Source organism: Pelophylax lessonae, assembly GCF_965119305.1.
Source record: "Pelophylax lessonae genome assembly, chromosome: 2".
In the NCBI taxonomy this organism is placed as follows: domain Eukaryota; kingdom Metazoa; phylum Chordata; class Amphibia; order Anura; family Ranidae; genus Pelophylax; species Pelophylax lessonae.
The window spans coordinates 82777184-82794371 of record NC_138769.1 but is presented as its reverse complement, the minus strand read 5'-3'; the positions used below and the strand labels follow the sequence as shown (position 1 = coordinate 82794371).

General features: G+C 40.7%; 1 protein-coding gene across 3 annotated transcripts in view; it reads right to left on the bottom strand.

Annotated features, from left to right (window-relative positions):
- NCAM2 (neural cell adhesion molecule 2) overlaps nt 1-17188 on the bottom strand; it is a 491943-nt gene that overhangs the window by 165446 nt on the left and 309309 nt on the right. For all 3 annotated transcript variants that reach the window (XM_082247052.1, XM_082247051.1, XM_082247053.1), the window contains one exon: nt 5365-5525. In XM_082247052.1, the coding sequence (XP_082103178.1) occupies nt 5365-5525 (161 nt within the window). The remainder of the gene's footprint in view (nt 1-5364; nt 5526-17188) is intronic.

Here is a 17188-nt window from a genome sequence, read left to right as displayed (position 1 = left end):
CAAAAGGAGATAAGAGTTCTATGTATTGTTAGAGAAGGACCCTAATACCAGCAAGTATGCTCTTATTATTGAGAAAGCAAACCATTACTCACTTCAGAGAACACTATTATGAGCTAATAAATAGATTTAATGAAAAGTGCCTAAGTGAAGCACTTTTGAAAGTAACAGTAATGTATGTTTGCAGAAATGCCAACAGAACACCAGATTCCTATATTTCTTCAACTTGTTTAAACATCTCTATGATTTACTTTCCTTATTGCACAAATTATGCAGATGATTGTGGTAGGTCCTGAGCTTTTCAAGATAGATTCAATGTTGTAAAAACAGAGAAATAAAGGTTGTAATTGCAACTGGGCCCTTGTTCTACCAAGCTATATTCACATCTCTTTCAAACCTCAGCACTTGGAGGTTTTTTGTGGAGGAGAGGGGATCTACTGTGCACAGTAAAAGGGGAGTAAATGAGTTGTGGGTGTTAAGTAAGAATAAAGGGCTATAAGCTTTGCGGATTAGAGGTATAGGTAGTAATGCAAAATGTTAGATACAGGGGATCAAACTGGTTGGAGATGTAAGCTCTGGAATAGTGGGTATTTCTATATTATTATTATGCAAGATTTATATAGCACCAAACGTTTGCACAGCACTTTACAATGTAGAGGGGGGACAGTACAATTACAATTCTGTTCAATACAGTAGGAATAGGAGGGCCCTGTTCATGGAGCTTACAGTCTAAAGGGAGAGGGAGGTGATAGAAAAGGTAATAGCTGCTTAAATGATCTGGTAGAGGTGACCCGGGTACAGTTCTTAGGTGGAGGTGAGGTAGGCTTCCCTGAATACGTTTTAGTAATTGAGTTTTCAGGGATCATTTAAGCACAGACAGGGTAAGGGATGGCCAGATATATTGGGGCAGGGGGTTCCAGAGGGTGGGAGAGGCTCTGCAAAAGTCCTGGAGGTGAGCATGGGAGGCGGTAACAGTGGAGCTAGAGACCAGGAGGTCTTGGGAGGAGCGGAGAGGATGATTTTGGAGATATCTGCAGATGAGTTTGTTGATATAGCTGGGGGCGATGTTGTGGATTGCCTTGTATGTTGTGGAAAGTATTTTGAATTTTTATGGTAGGGTAGGGGAAGCTAGTGAAGGCATTGGCAGAGGGGAGCAGCAGTCATGGATCGGTTAGTAGGGTGTATTAGTCTAACAGCAGCATTCATAATAGACTGAAGGGGGATAGGCTGTGTAAAGGTAGGCCAGTGAGGAAAGAGTTGCAGTAGTCAAGTCAGGAAATAACCAAAGAGTGAATAAGTTTCTTTGTGGTGCTATAGTGGGGAAGGGGCAAATTCTGGAAATTTTGAGGAGGTTAAGGCGGCATGATTTAGCCAATGATTGGATGTGGGGCCTGAAGGAGAGGTCAGAGTCTAGGATTACATCTAGCACCTTGCCATGTGTGGAAGGAACAATGGCTGTGCCATTGATTTCAATGGTAAAGTCACGGGGAGGGGATTCAGGAGGAGGAAATATTATAAGCTCAGTTTTAGAAAAATTGAGTTTGAGAAAGTGGTGCGACATCTATACTAATATGTTGCCCGGTAAGTTTGTATTACTTGAGGGGATTGAATGGGGTAAGTTGAGGAGTGGAGAGATAGATCTGGGTGTCGTCAGCATAGAGGTGGTATTGTAAGCCATGAGAGGTTATCAACTGGCCTAGGGAAGAGGTATAAAGAGAGAATAGGAGGGGCCCAAAGACAGAGCCTTGGGGTATCCTAATAGAAAGAGGAAGAGAAGCAGAGGAGATGGTGTTGTATGTTACATTGAAAGTGCACTGAGCTATGTAGGAGGAGAACATGTAAGAGTCCAAGGAAATAGAGTTTGTTGAGGAGAAGTGGGTGGTCCACTGTGTTAAAGGCAGCAGAAAGGTCCAAGAGTATGAGTATGAAGTACTGGCTAATGGTTTTTAAAAGTTAGTAGGTCGTTGCTGAGTTTTAGTAGGGCAATTTCAGTGGAATGTTGTGGGCAGGTAATTCAGAGGAGAGAAAGCAGGGTAACCATGCAGAGAAGTTGTCGAGAAAGTATGACACTGGACAGGGAGGCTGGTAAATTACTGCAATCCTCAAACAAACTGGAGAAAAAGACGAATTCAATGCACTTCAAAAAAACAGAGGGAAAGAAAGGGAGGTGTATGAAGAACCTGGAAGATGCTTTGAGGGGGGAGGAGGAGTCCAACTCCACCTCCTTTTCATCTGCTGGGTCTGAATGAGTGAGTCCAGAGGAGGCCACCATGGGAGAGGGCAGCTGGGGAGGCAGTGTCGGATTCCTGGAGCCAGGTTTTGGTAAAAGCAAGTCGATTTAGGGAGATGGAGAGGAAAAGATCATTGACATAGGCAAGATTTTTAGAGACTGAGCGGGCATTCCAAAGGGCACACATAACAGAGGTGCTGACTGGTGGATTCAGGGGAATTGAAATAAGAGAGTGGGAGTTACGACCCCTGTCAGAGGAGGTAGACTGCCAATTTCTATAGGTGAGAGTTTGCTAAAAGAGGGCCAAGGTTTGACGCAATATTCCCAGACATTAGAAGTAGTAGGAGGGTGAGGGTGGTAAGGTGGGAATGGGATTTATACGAGGCAGGTGCTGCAGTGAAGTGGAAGTGGTGACATTTTGTGGGCTCAAAATAAGCAGAAGGTGATAACTTCAGAAATATTGAGAGGGCAAAAGGGAGGAAGATATGTACAGGTTGTGGGGTGGAGAGGGGGTAAATAAAAGAGTGTTTGAGGAGAGATGATGTTTTTGCAAAGAAGATTAGTATAAACATTTTGGAGGGTGGAGAGAGGGGGGAAAAGAAGGCTGATGGAAAAAAAATGAAAGGGAACTTCCAGACAGCTAAGTATGAAGCCTAAGTTAAAGTGCTGTGTTGAAAGTGCCAGGCACTTAACACCAAAGTGGCACTTTGCGCAAGAAGTGGCAAGCCTAACTTCGCAAGCTGTCCATGGAGTTGAACTGAACTTATACTATGATGGAGTAGGAAGGTTAGCAATTATTCATTCAAGAGCTAATAAAAAAGGCACATGTGAGAGTGGGGGTTTACTGACCTAAACAGAGTGCAAGCAAGAGAGAGACAGTAAGATAAGCCTAAATGTTTGATCCTGCCCAAGGCAGCATAATAAAAAAAGGTAAGTGCGACTTGCAAAAAACAAAAACAAAAGAATATAAGTACAAACAGCAGTTTTAAAGTCTCCACGCGTTACCGCCCCTCCACGTCATCACGCTCGTGCGGTCCATCAGTGAGGCATTCGTTCCACCGCTGCCTCGATCTCATTCAGTCCCTCCGATTGGTCCTCCCTGCAGTGTCATCTCCCAGCTGCTGGCCAGCTTAAGAACGGGAACACCGTAGACCAGGAAGGGACCCCCAGCCATGAGGATATACATTTGCCTCCATGTAAGTTTATGTGTGTGTCATTAAATAAAGTTACTTCTGCTACACTGAGCAGTATCTTTCTTCCTTTTTTGCCTGTCAGTGGGACTTTGCTTCGGCCCTAAAGAGCTGCCCTTGATGTAAGCGCTATACATCTGTGCACCTTCAAAGTCTACCTATCAGTCTGGCTACACCCCCCCCCCCCCTCGAGACTGCTTCATTGAAGATCCATCTCTTAGCATGAGCGCCCATCAAACTTTCTTTTTTTAAAGGCTTAGCATGCAGACGTTGAGTTCAGTCATGCAATGTAGTCCAGTGTTTAAGAGAAGAGTGTAGTCAGTGGTTACCAATGGTTACAGTGAGGGAGATGGGAATTGCAGACAGGCAAAATGTCTTTTATGTTGCAGGGAAGGGTCTAAGCAGTTACAAATGGTTACAGTGAGGCAGATGTGAAACAGACAGGCAAAGTGGCTTTTGTGTTGCAGGAAAGGGTCTAGGCAGTTACCAATAGTTGCAGTGAGGTGGGTGTGAATTGCAGACAGGCAATGTGGCTTATGTGCTGCAGGGAAAAGTCTATGCAGTTCCCGATGGTTACAGCAAGGTAGAAGTGAATTGCAGACAGACTAGAAGACTAAAGATGTTGAACTAGGGTCCTGGTATGTTGATGTTGTTCTGTTGTTCATAGAAAGACCCACCCTAAATGTTATGTACAGCTACCCTAAAATAGATGACACAAATAAAATCTTGCAACCTGATAAGAATCTTAAATAAAGTTTACTTGCTCATCCACAACTTTCATTATTTTACATTTTATCATTTTTGGTATTAATTTAACAGCAATCACACATTAGTTATCACGTTACTTGCTGCCTAAAACATAACGCTTTACAAACTTGCAAATTATTTATCATTCAAATTTCAAAAGTGATAATGCTTTCACAGTTACAGTATTTCGATTATTAAGGAGTTATAAAAAGATAAATGTACTTTCACCACCTCATATTCTTTATTTTGAAATGTTCCCGCAGCCTGACAAAATAACTGTTTTAATGGGAACCTGATCTGCTGATAAGCACACGTTTTAGACACCAATCCAGCAGCTATGCAGCTGAATGTTTACCTTCATTTCTCTTTCTGCAGAAACCTCTCATGGCTACCACTGTACTGGAATATACAGTACGAACAGACCATCTCCCATCTATAATGCCCTCTAGTGGTGTCCATGAGCATTTTTTTCTAGAGACTTAAATCACCCACTGAATTCTTTTATATCTTGAAGATTTCATTGCTGAGATTTCTGCACTTGTGCTGAATTCCCGGTTTCATTTTTATGCTGCAGCCATTACGTGGGGTCTTATTCTATTTGCTGGACATTTCATTTCCATTATGGTCATCTCAGCAAATGATTGAGTTTCTTCCCGCATTAACAGAAAGCAAATGTAACAGTGTTTTATTGTAAATAAATACCCTTTTAAAGTATATATTGAGTTAGTTTTAAATAAAGTATGGAAGGTTAAAGCCCCCAACAGGTTCTTTTTGGCTGTCTGAGTCCTGATGAAGAGATTACCCTTCACTTCTTGCCCTAGAGACACAACAAGAAAGAGTGAGAGAGAGGAAACAGAATTCCCATAATAGAGATTGTAGAGTTGTCATCAGAGTCGGTGCCCCCATGGGACCCTTTTTCCTCACCTCTTGCCCTGATATTTTTTACTTTAAAACAATGGTCACCAGGAAAAATAGAAAGGTTAATTTGTCCAGCAAGTAGAACAATAAAAGAAGAAGGGCAGCAATAGAAGCTCAAAAAAAAGAATAAGGTCTAAACTTTCCCTATGCTACCCAAAATGAAAAACAAACATCGCCTTTCACCTTTACATACCCTTTAATACATGGTTAAGCATGGTATTGTTTTATCTGCAACAGTTATGTTGTAAAAGAAGCCAGCAGTACATAATATAACAGACTTACCAAACACCTGTAGAAAGGACTGTTTTTCAGTGACTCCAGCTTTGTTTGTTGCTCTGCAGGTATAGGAGCCTGCATCACCGTTGATAATGTTCTTAATGGTTAATTCTGTGTTATCGTCTTTTAATAAATACTTTTCATTTTCTTCAATCATTCTTCCGTTCCTAGAAAAAAAATGACAGTTTTCTGTAATTTTAAAAGAAATTACATTTCTTTTAAAATGTAGATTGCTGCTTGAGTCTACATCTAGGTAAAATAATGTTTGTGATCCATGAAGTGCAGTGCTAAAACAAAATCAATAAATAAATAGTAAGGAAATAATAGTGATTTCATAAATGTGCATCATTTCTCCTGTATTGCAAATAGAATGAATAGGGTAATGAAAATGAATGCAAAAGTGTAACACTAATACAAAATCAGCAAATACATGAATAAATAAATAATGATTATGATTTCATAAATACATTAATAATAAAAAAAGCACTGGTGTGCAAATAAGCAATCTCTCCATAATTGTGCAAAAGAATGTTTGGACTAGGGAAGAACAATGCCATACTTGGAAAGTTTGCTCACCCAAACCCCCTAGCTGATGTCAATTTGTGATGGTGCTACTGCCACAAAATTACTTTTCCCCAGCCACCTCGTGTTTGTGCACTGACTGGCACTGGCTGGGGGGGTCCCGGCTGATGTCACACAGAATACCCAGCTGGTTTGTTGACATTCAGCAGCTGGATGGGGACCTATCATTTGAAATGAAAGTAGAAGTGCGTGAACATTGGCATGCTCAACAGGAAGGAATAAAGTTAGGGTTCATGGAAGTGCAGGGTTTGCACCTAACCCTGCCTGTTCATGATTATTGAAGTAGTCTAACTGTTTAGGTCATCCTCTCAACCAAACCTCAAGCTGAAAACAGCAGGAAGTCATTCATTTATTGACTGTATTACTATCATCTAAGCGGTTGAGATTTCTGGGTGATGTCATTGAGCAAATATGGTTAAAGGTATCATGTACACCTTACCCATTAATATAGGGAAAATTGCATCTAGAAGCCTGCTTATTTTAAAGGGGCCATCCCTTTGGATCTGTTATGGATCCTAAATAAAGGAAAATGAGGGCAGTGAGGGCAGTGAGGGCAGTGAGGGGTACCTTACAAGGGTCCCTATGCTGATGAGGACAAGGGCCAGGGGTACTTACCAGAATCTGGAAGCCTTGTTTAAAATAAAGGTGTCTTCATGTGCTTCCCCACCCCCCATATGAAAGAGTATAGGGGTACATAGTACAGATGTTTGAAAAACAAAAGTTTGAAAAAAAAACTGTCACATGGTATAAATTCATTGCCATCATGTTGTCCACCAATGGTGGTCTTTGTCAATCTTGATGAACAATGATCCAAATGGACCACTGAAACAAAACAAGCCTACACATCCTTTTCTGATGACTGTTCACTGTGAATGACAGCCCCCAGCCCCTTTGCCCTGTATCTGAATGCAAACAAATGGGTCAGGGTGTCCCAAGTGATGTAATGACCATTTCTGCTCAGTGACATCACAGGGTATGCTTAGTGATGTCATTGAACAAATACGATTATGCCTATATTTGGCCAATTCCTCTGTTTACAATCACCCAAAAAGCTGGGGGCTGTCATTAATGGTGAGCAGTCACCTGAAGCAGACGGTAGGTGTTTTTTTTTTTTTTTTTTTTAAAGCAAGTTGGCAGTCATTGTTTATCATAATTGACATGGATCTTCATCACTGGACAATGCTGACAATGGATTTGCATTGTGAATTCATTTTATTTTTTCTATAATAAAGTTGTATGTTTGTGTGTGTGTGTGTGTCCCCCTTACTCATTCATGCAGTGTATTTGGTCAATTATGTCAACCAGAATCCCCAGCCAGTTTATAAAAATAAGCTGGCTGTGATCTGTCATTTAGAATTGGTAATGCTACTGCCGCGAACAACATCACTTTTAAAGTAGAAAATTGAACTGCCTCCAGAACTTCTCATGCAAGTTTAAGAAATCCCCCAAGCATGTTTTTAAAGGATTAATGCATTTTCAATGTTTCCCTTTACACCACATTATAAGCTTAATTCCTCACTGAACAGTATTTTTTTTATTTGTTCTTCATTGGTACATGCCCCACATGGTAGTACCCAGCTGCCCATACCCATTTTTAACAAAAGCTTGGCAATTGGCCTTAAAAAGGCATGACAATATAGCAAGAATCAGCTCCTATAGACATTAATGGAGTTTAGCATTATGCTTGATGTTACTGGACTTTTTTCTGGATTTACTGAACCTCCTACAAACTAAACTTTACTAAGTTCATTCACTCCTAGCCAGAACTGTATTAATTAGCTTTTGGTACCATATACAACTTTGTTTGTGTAACACTGTATATTCAATAGGTATTCTGATATATGGGAATAAATTGAACTACTTGACCTCTGGAAGGTTTTACTCCCTTCATGACCGACCACAACATTTGTTGCTATTCAGCACTGAGCTCTTTTAACTGGCAATTGTGCAGTCATACAACACTGTATGCAAATTAAATCTATATTAAAAAAAAGACAGAACATTTTGAAAAAAAAAAAACAAAAAGAAACAAAATGTTCTACTTTGTGTTATGAAACATATCCAATAAAAAACAAAAACCTTGTTTCTTCATACATAGAGGCCAACATGTATTCTTCTACATGTCTTTGGTAAAAAAAATAATCCCTAAGAGTGTATATTATGGCACTTTTCCACTGCAAGTACCGGCTAGTACCGGCTAGTACCGGCTCGGCTCTACTCGGCCCTGCTTGGCCCGGTTTGCTTTTCCACTGCGGTACCGCATGGTATAGTGTCGGAACGGTTCGGTACGGTACGGTATAGGTTTGCTTTTCCACTAAAGTAGTACTAAAGTTAAGTGGGTGGGATAACAACGGGGTGGGTGTGATTCTCTGACCAATCAGTGGCTAGTAGTGACTACATGCAAAGGATTGTGGGATATGGTACCAGTTTGGTACCTGTTGGAACCACAATCGAGTAGGTACTGTTTTTTCAGAGCCGTACCGTACCGTACCATTCGGTTCCATGCAGTGGAAAAGCAAACCTATACCGTACCGTACCGAACCGTTCCGACCCTATACCATGCGGTACCGCAGTGGAAAAGCACAAAAGCGTGCCGAGCCGGTACGGTTCTATGCAGTGGAAAAGCGCCTTTAGTTGGTTTGTGTGAATGTTATAACGTCTACAAACAATAGTATATATACTACAATTTAAGCAGCTATGATGCCATACTGGTATTGGCGGCGATCAGTGACTTAAAGTTGGACTGAGATGGTGTGGTGGGAAATCTGGCACTAACAGACCCTCGCTGGGAGGTACACTAATTGACTGACACTGACATCAATAATGACACTGATACAGTGATAAGATATAATACTGTACACTGTATTAATGACACTGGCTGGGAAGGGGTTAACATTAAGGAGCACTTAAAGGGTTAACTGTGTGTCTTACAAGTATAAAATGTGTAATATGTGCTGCTTTTACTAACAGGTCTGGCTGTTTTTTTTCCTCCTTGATTTTTCGGAGAAGAAACAGTCAGATCGCTGATCTGCATACAGAGCCCTGTGTGTATGTAAACACAGGACTCTGCTGTGATTGGCTGCAGCTGATCAGCAGGTTTCAGCCATAAATCATTGGCCACACCTGTTGACAAAACCCTGCAGTACCCAGTGAGAGCATGCGCATGCCCTTCACCAGGAACAGGCTGGATCACGTACATGTATGTGATCCAGCCTGCCCATGCCGTCTTTCTGCAGTAAATGTACACGGGGGGGGGGGACTGGACTGGACTGATTAAAACATTGATTGTGGTTCTCCACATATTACACTCCTTCCAGCTTCCCCAGTGTTGTTGCTCTACGTTAAAGTTTTGTCTGTTGTGTTTTTTTGCTTATTACTTCTCACGTGGGTTGCAAATAGCAACCTTTTTTAGACTCTTCAATCAGGCTGTGCCCTATGTACATTTTTTTATTATAGTGACCAATTAAGATGTCTTATATAGCCTCTCTACAGAAGGAGAGAGGGATATAATGAATTGTTACCAAACCGTGCTTTCTCTTTATCCTGGGACACAACAACACACAGTATGACCAGACCTAAAGTGAAAGGTAAACGAACTCTATACTTGTACTGTACATTCTATTCATATATTGCAGATTGAATTTATTTTGTCCAAGAATCCTCAGACATAGGTGTGGTAAATACGTAATTGGAATGTGTTGACATACACTGCTCAAAAAAAATAAAGGAACACGTTTTAAATCAGAGAAAGGCATTAAGTCAATTAAGCTCCTGGGATATATGGTCATTTAAGTAGCAGAGGGGGTTGTTAATCAGTTTCAGCTGCCTAATGAAATTAACAACAGGTGCACTAGATGGACAACAATGAGGCAAACTACAAAACAGGAATGGTCTTACAGGTGGAGGCAACTTACATATTTTTCTATACTTATCTTTTCTAAATTTTTTACTAGTTTTGCATTTGGCTTGGTCAGTGTAACTACTGGTAGCATGAGACAATACCTGGACACTATAAAGGTGGCACAGGCAGTCCAACTTCTCCAAGATGGCACATCAATACATGCCACTTCCAGAAGGTTTGCGTTGTCTCCCTGCACAGTCTCAAGAGCATGGAGGAGATTCCAGAAGACAGACAGTTACTCTAGGAGACTCTGGACTCTGGACAGGGCCATAGAAGGTCCTTAACCCATGAGCAGGACCGGTATCTGCTCCTTTGTGCAAGGAGGAACAGGATGAGTACTGCCAGAGCCCTACACAATTACATCCAGCAGGCCACTGGTGTGAATGTCTCTGACCAAACATTCAGAAAAAAACTTCATGAGGGTGGCCTGAGGGCCCAATGTCATCTAGTGGGCCCTGTGCTCACTGCCCAGGACCGTGGAGCTCGATTTACATTTGCCATTGAACACAAGAATTGGCAGGTCTGCCACTAGTGCCCTGTGCTTTTCACAGATGAGAGCATGTTCACCCTGAGCACATGTGACAGACAAGAAAGGGTCTGGAGAAGCCGTGGAGAATGTTATGGTGCCTGTAGCATCCTTCAGCATGTGAGCAGTGTAAATAATTAACAGACTATTACTTTCAAATAGAACAAAACATTTTTTTTTTTTCAAAATAGTTTTTTCTATTGAATCTTCCAGATTTTCTAAACCAAAGCAAACAATTCACTGGGACTTTGTCCACAACCTCCATACACAAAATGTAAAAAATGACATACACAGGCTATCCCCCCTTCAGGCTATCATGAATGCTTCTGCTAGACTTATGCAGCTTACTAACTGGTCTGTGGCAATTGCCACTCTCTGCCAATCCCTTCACTGACTTCCACCAGCCCAGTGCATAAAATGAAAAATACTAACCAAAACATACAAAGCCAAAATTGTTCACTCCACTCCTAACTCCCTCTTCACCTCCTCCCATGCTTGCCTTCAGGATTGGAACTTACTACCCTAGTATGCCTGGTTAGCTCCTGCCCTGTCTGCCTTTGACCATACTTCTCTTTTAACGTCTCTCTTAACCTGCATCCTCTCTCCTCTAACCTGGAGAGAGGATGAAGGAGACTATTAGCCCCCTCCCCCTCAAGATTGTATTTATATGATGAATGCTCTAATAACTCTTCTCAACTACAACCTGTAGAATAACATATCTCTTCAGCTTTGACATGATGCTCACAAGGCTTTGTTCATGATCAAAGCCTAGTAAGTGACAGCTAGTCAAAGTCTAGTCAGCGACAAACTTCCTTAACATTACCGTTCTGCCCTTAGTGCTATCTGTACACTTTCTAGTGGAAGAACCTTAAAGCTCAATAGAACTTTCCTTTTTTATTAAAGGAGTTGTAAAGTCAGGAAGGCTTTTTTATCTTAACCACTTAAGCCCCGGAAGATTTTACCCCCTTCCTGACCAGGGTTTTTTTTGCGATTTTTTACTGCGTGACTTTAACAGACAATTGCGTGGTCGTGCGACGCTGTACCTAAACGAATTTCACGTCCTTTTTTTCCCACAAACAGAGATTTCTTTTGGTGGTATTTGATCACCTGTGCGATTTTTTGATCATGTGCTATTAGCAAAAAAATGCGTAAATTTTGCAAAAATAACAATATTTTTCACTTTTTTTTATATGAAATTCCCCCCCCAAAAAATGTAAAAATCAAAATTTTTTAACATTTTCGGCCAATTTGTTTTATGCTACATATGTTTGGTAAAAAAATCGCAAAAAGCGTATTTTGATTGGTTTGCGCAAAAGTTATCGCGTTTACTAACAAAGGGAAAGATTTTTGTCATTTTTGGTGGGTTTTTTTAACGAGTAATGGCGGCGATCTGCGATTTTTTTTGCGGTACTGCGACATTGCGGCGGACAGATCGGACCCTTGACTGACATTTTTGACACTTTTGGGGGTACCAGTGACATTACTGCAGTAATCAGTGCTATACATATGCACTGTTACTGTAAAAATGACACTGGCAGGGAAGGGGTTAACTGTATTGGAGAGGGAGGGGTTAAGTGTGTCCTAGGGGCGTGTTTCTAACTGTGATGGGACATGTCTCCTATTGTAAAAACAGAGATCAAAGGTTCTACATAGCAGTACCGTCTGATCTCCATTTTTACACAGGGGAGAATGACAGGCGGCTTGTTTACATAAGCCGTCCGCCTTTCTCTCACTCTACCGACGATCGTAGTGTGACTGGTGGACATTGGGTCCGCTGGTCACACGCCCGGACTCCTCTGTGAACGAGCTGAGGCAGGCGCGCGCCTCAGTGGCTCAAAACCCGGTGACAGGCTAGCAACGTAGACCTACGTCACTCTGCCTGGCCGGGGCTGACTGCCGCAGTAAATATACTGTGCGCAGTCGGCAAGCGGGTAATGCATTTTATGGTGCATAAAAAATTGTGTGCAAAGTCTTACAGTTAATTTCTATTAAATCCAGCACTAGTAGAAAAGCCTGTATGGGAGCGGGTTTCTCTCTGCAAAGGCCTGATATACACCCACTGAGGCCTATAGCTCTGCAATCAACAAAATACATGTTCCCTGATTATTGGAGAGCTCTATCTCTAACTCAGCAGGAGGTACATCTGCTAAAAATATAATATAGTACTTAAGTAGATTTGCACTATAGTGATAAAATGGAATAATACAATCGCAGTCAACTACTCTTAGTAAGTAAACCACCCGTAATATATACAGTATCTCACAAATGTCAGTACACCCCTCACATTTTTGGAAATTATTTATTATATCTTTTCACGTGACAACACTGAATAAATTACACTTCGCTACAATGTAAAGTAGTGAGTGTACCATTAAGTGAGTTAGTGTTACCATTAAGTGAGTTAGTGAGTTTACCATAAAGTCAGTGTGCCATTAATGTCTAAACCGCTGGCAACAAAAGTGAGTACACCCCTAAGTGACTGTCCAAATTTGGCCCAAAGTGTCAATATTTTGTGTGGCCACCATTATTTCCAGCACTGCCTTAACCCTCTTGGGCATGTAAGTCACCAGAGCTTCACAGGTTGCCACTGGAGTCCTTTTCCACTCCTCCATGATGACATCACGGAGCTGATGTTAGAGACTTTTCGCTCATCCACCTTCCCTTTGAAGATGCTCCAAAGATGCCTAATAGAGTTTAGGTCTGGAGATATGCTTGGCCAGCCCATCACCTTTATCATCAGCTTCTTTAGCAAGGCAGTGGTCGTCTTGGAGATGTGTTTGGGGTCGTTATGTTGTTGGAATACTGCCCTGCTGCCCAGTCTCTGAAGGGAGGGAACCATGCTCTGATTCAGTATGTCACAGTACATGTTGGCATTCATGGTTCCCTCAATGAACTGTAGCTCTACAGTGCCGGCAGCACTCATGCAGCCACAGATCATGATACTCCCACCACCATGCTTGACTGTAGGCAAGACACATTTGTCTTTGTACTCCTCACCCGGTTGCCACCACACACGCTAGACACGATATGAACCAAATAAGTTTATCTTGGTCTCATCAGACCACAGGACATGGTTCCAGTAATTTATGTCCTTAGTCTGCTTGTCTTCAGAAAACTGTTTGTTGGCTTTCTTGTGCATCATCTTTAGAAGAGGCTTCCTTCTGAGATGACAGCTTTGCAGACCAATTTGATGCAGTGTGGGGCGTCTGGTCTGAGCACTGGCAGGCTGACTCCCCACCCCTTCAACCTTTGCAGCAATGCTGGCAGCACTCATATGTCTATTTCCCAAAGACAACCTCTGGATATGACGCTGAGCACGTGCACTCAACTTCCTTGGTTGACCATGGTGGGGCCTGTTCTGAGTGGAACCTGTCCTGTTAATCCAATGGATGGTCTTGGCCATCGTCAGTTTCAGGCAATCTTCTTATAGCCTAGGCCATCTTTATGTAGAGCAACAATTCTTTTCTTCAGATCCTCAGAAAGTTCTTTGCCATGGGGTGCCATGTTGAACTTCCAGTGACCAGTATGAGAGAGTGAGAACGATAACAACAAATTTACCACACCTGCTCCTCATTCACACCTGAGACCTTGTAACACTAACAAGTCACACGACAGTGGCTAATTGGGCTCAATTTGGACATTTTCACTTAGGTGTACTCACTTTTGTTGCCAGTGGTTTAGACATTAATGGCTGTGTGTTGAGTTATTTTGAGGTAACAGCAAATTTACACTGTTATACAAGCTGTACACTCACTACTTTACATTGTAGCAAAGTGTAATTTCTTCAGTGCTGTCACATGAAAAGATATAATATATTTACAAAAATGTGAGGGGTGTATTCACTTTTGTGAGATACTGTATGTATATATATATATATATATATATATATATATATATTATTACTTACAGTATTGTTTAGCCATGTGTTTATATTGAGTAGCAAAAGCTTTTGAAAACTGATGATTTACTTAATTACAATAACGATTATTTGAGGAGGCATGTTAGCTAGTAATTGTAACACCAAAGAGTAGAAATTTCATAATATGTTATCCATCATCATATGCCAAAGTTTTGACAAGACGTCACAAAGGCAATGCACCTCTAAATGTTTAATTTAATCAGCAGCAGTTTGAGGAGATGTATCTTTACTGTCATTTGATAGTGTCATTTAGATTGCCTCCCTTAAGACTGAAGAATGATGGATAGAAAAAACTAATAAAGAGATTACTAATCTCTTTGCAGGGATACTGATATGAAGCATATCCATTGTCTTTCCAAGATGGTTATGATAAACCATAAAGGTATAGTAAAATAGCAGTCAGATGTCACTTTAATGTTCTAACCAGCACAAGAGAATTCAAATTTAATTGGTCTATTTCACTAAAAGGAAGAAAAATTATTACACATGTCTTTTCCAACTGAACCTTCACTAAACTTTTAAAACTCCAACAATGTATTTTATTTATTTATTGACTTCATGTGCTTAAATAGTTAAAAAAAAAAAAAAACATTGATCATGAAATAGCATACTCTGAATGAACTTATTACAATACATCAAGAACTTTATGTTCTTTTATTAAAACAGCTAGATATTCAAGGCTATAACAGCACCTGCTCTTTTGTACACAATGAGTTCTGGCGATAACAGCAATTCAAAATCTTGCATAGAGCCTACATACCACACTTAAATTGGTTGACCAACACCGACCACCACCATTGTACTATGTGCAAGGCCTCTCAACCCTTCACTTCTGCACAAATTTTGGCTATGCCCGAGCATCTCAACTTTCTGGGACCAGCTCCTCAAATTCATCACTTGTACAATAGGACTCCAACTCCATAAGGACATATATGTTCTTCTGTTTGGAAACTTGAATCATCTACTCTCCTCCTTACCAAAACGCCAGAAGACTTCCTTGGCATGCCATTAACCCTGGCTACTTACTTGTTTTATGATAGCTAGGAGGGCCATCTTGAGACAATGGACAGCGGTCTCCCCAACCACTTTATCAGAAGTTTGCTCTGAACTGAATTTGTTACTACGAAAGGAGACCCTTGATCTCTCTCTAAACCCACACTCTCGCACAGCTGTCTTCCACCGCAAATGGGACAACTTCCTAGCGCTTTCCGCCAAGGACTCACTACCCCATCACTATGGAGGAATTTTGTCTAAGGATACTATATGGATCAACGCCCCACTACTTATCTGTACCTTTAGGACTATTACTGTGGGCTTTTCAGGCTCCAATTCCAGGAAAACTAGTACCACTGATAGCTGTATTAGGGTTTGATATCTTGCATCTGCCCCCCCCCCCTCCTCCTCATCCCTCCTCTCCCCTCCTTTCCTCCCCCTTCCCCCCCCTCGTTTCTCAGGTTCTAACTGTTTTACTATGAGATCAGCTCTGCCAGTGACCGACCAGTAACTGTTGTTATCTCGGTCATTTTAGGCAATTCAATTATAAATTGATGGATGTTTGTCTGAGGATCTTTTGATTTTCTTACAGTTTAATGTTTTTATTTGACTTCACACTTGTTAATCCTTTGTACTGCACTTATTATTTTGTACATCTGACAAACTTCAATAAAATGTTGTTAAAAAAAAAAAAAAAAAAACAGCTAGATAGAAGGTTTCTGGGAGGAGGTAACTCTGACCACCAGCCACTTAAGTTTTTTGTAAATTCTAACCCTTTCTGTGCTTTAAAAGCAACAATACATGCCATGCTTCTCATATAAATATTAACAATGTTGTCAGTTGAACTCCAAGCAGATATAAAAGATATATATATATATATATATATATATATATACATACATTAATGCAACTAATGCAGTACATCATTAAATGCATTTTGTTAAATGCAAGTAGTGTAAGTACCAAGTTCTTGCGGTCTTCTGTATAGTCTGTATATCAGAGCTCAGGGAGGGGGAGGAAAAATAGGCATAAGGAGCCAACCAGGTGTACTGCAGTGACAGAAAGATGAGCTGCTTCTCCTTTTACCGTACAGTTACAAGGTGTATTTGGGTTTGGGGAGGAGACCTGTAAGCAAAAGTGAAACTGCAGCAGAGAAAGATCAGTTTCCCTCTCCTATAGAGAGAGCTGTGATGTGCAGCAGAGCTGTGTAAACTTCAGAACTTAACAGGAATGCTGATCTTTTTTAAAATATGTATTTCGTCTACATATTTAGATGCTTTCCTGAAGTTCTGCTTTAACATATTCTAAAATGTTACCCGCTAGTTCAGAAATATTTCTGAATCTCCACTATACATAATAGTTGTCCGCATATAGTATATGCCACGTCAGGTGCACATGTGCCATACTGAAATTTTAATTAAAAGATTTGAGCAAGAAAGTTACTCCAATATGATAAATTATTAGATTCATTAGAGTTGAGCGATTCTAGAGATTGGACCGTCTGAAATTCCACAATTTCCTGAATTCATAATTTAATACATGTCTTGATTAATTCAGCTGGCACCATAAGTGATTACAAGCAGAATCACTTCAGTGGACTGCAAATGAATTTGGCTGTTAAGTTCCCAAATGATTTTACTTTGCAAGCAATAGCATCTTAATTTCTGTGTTTCAGATTTAACAACACTTTCCAATTATCATTACATTGATTTCATTTTAGTGCAGCAATACCTATGTTAAACTAGATGTATTTGAGGTGACATTTTTGTCTTCTTTAGTTAGATTTAGGTCAAAACATTTTTTTCATGATAGATTGGGGGACAATTAGAAGCCTTTGGGTTTTTTTTGTTGGGTCCTGTTTTTAAAACAGAATTGACATCTTCCCAAAAAGCACAATGGCAACAATATC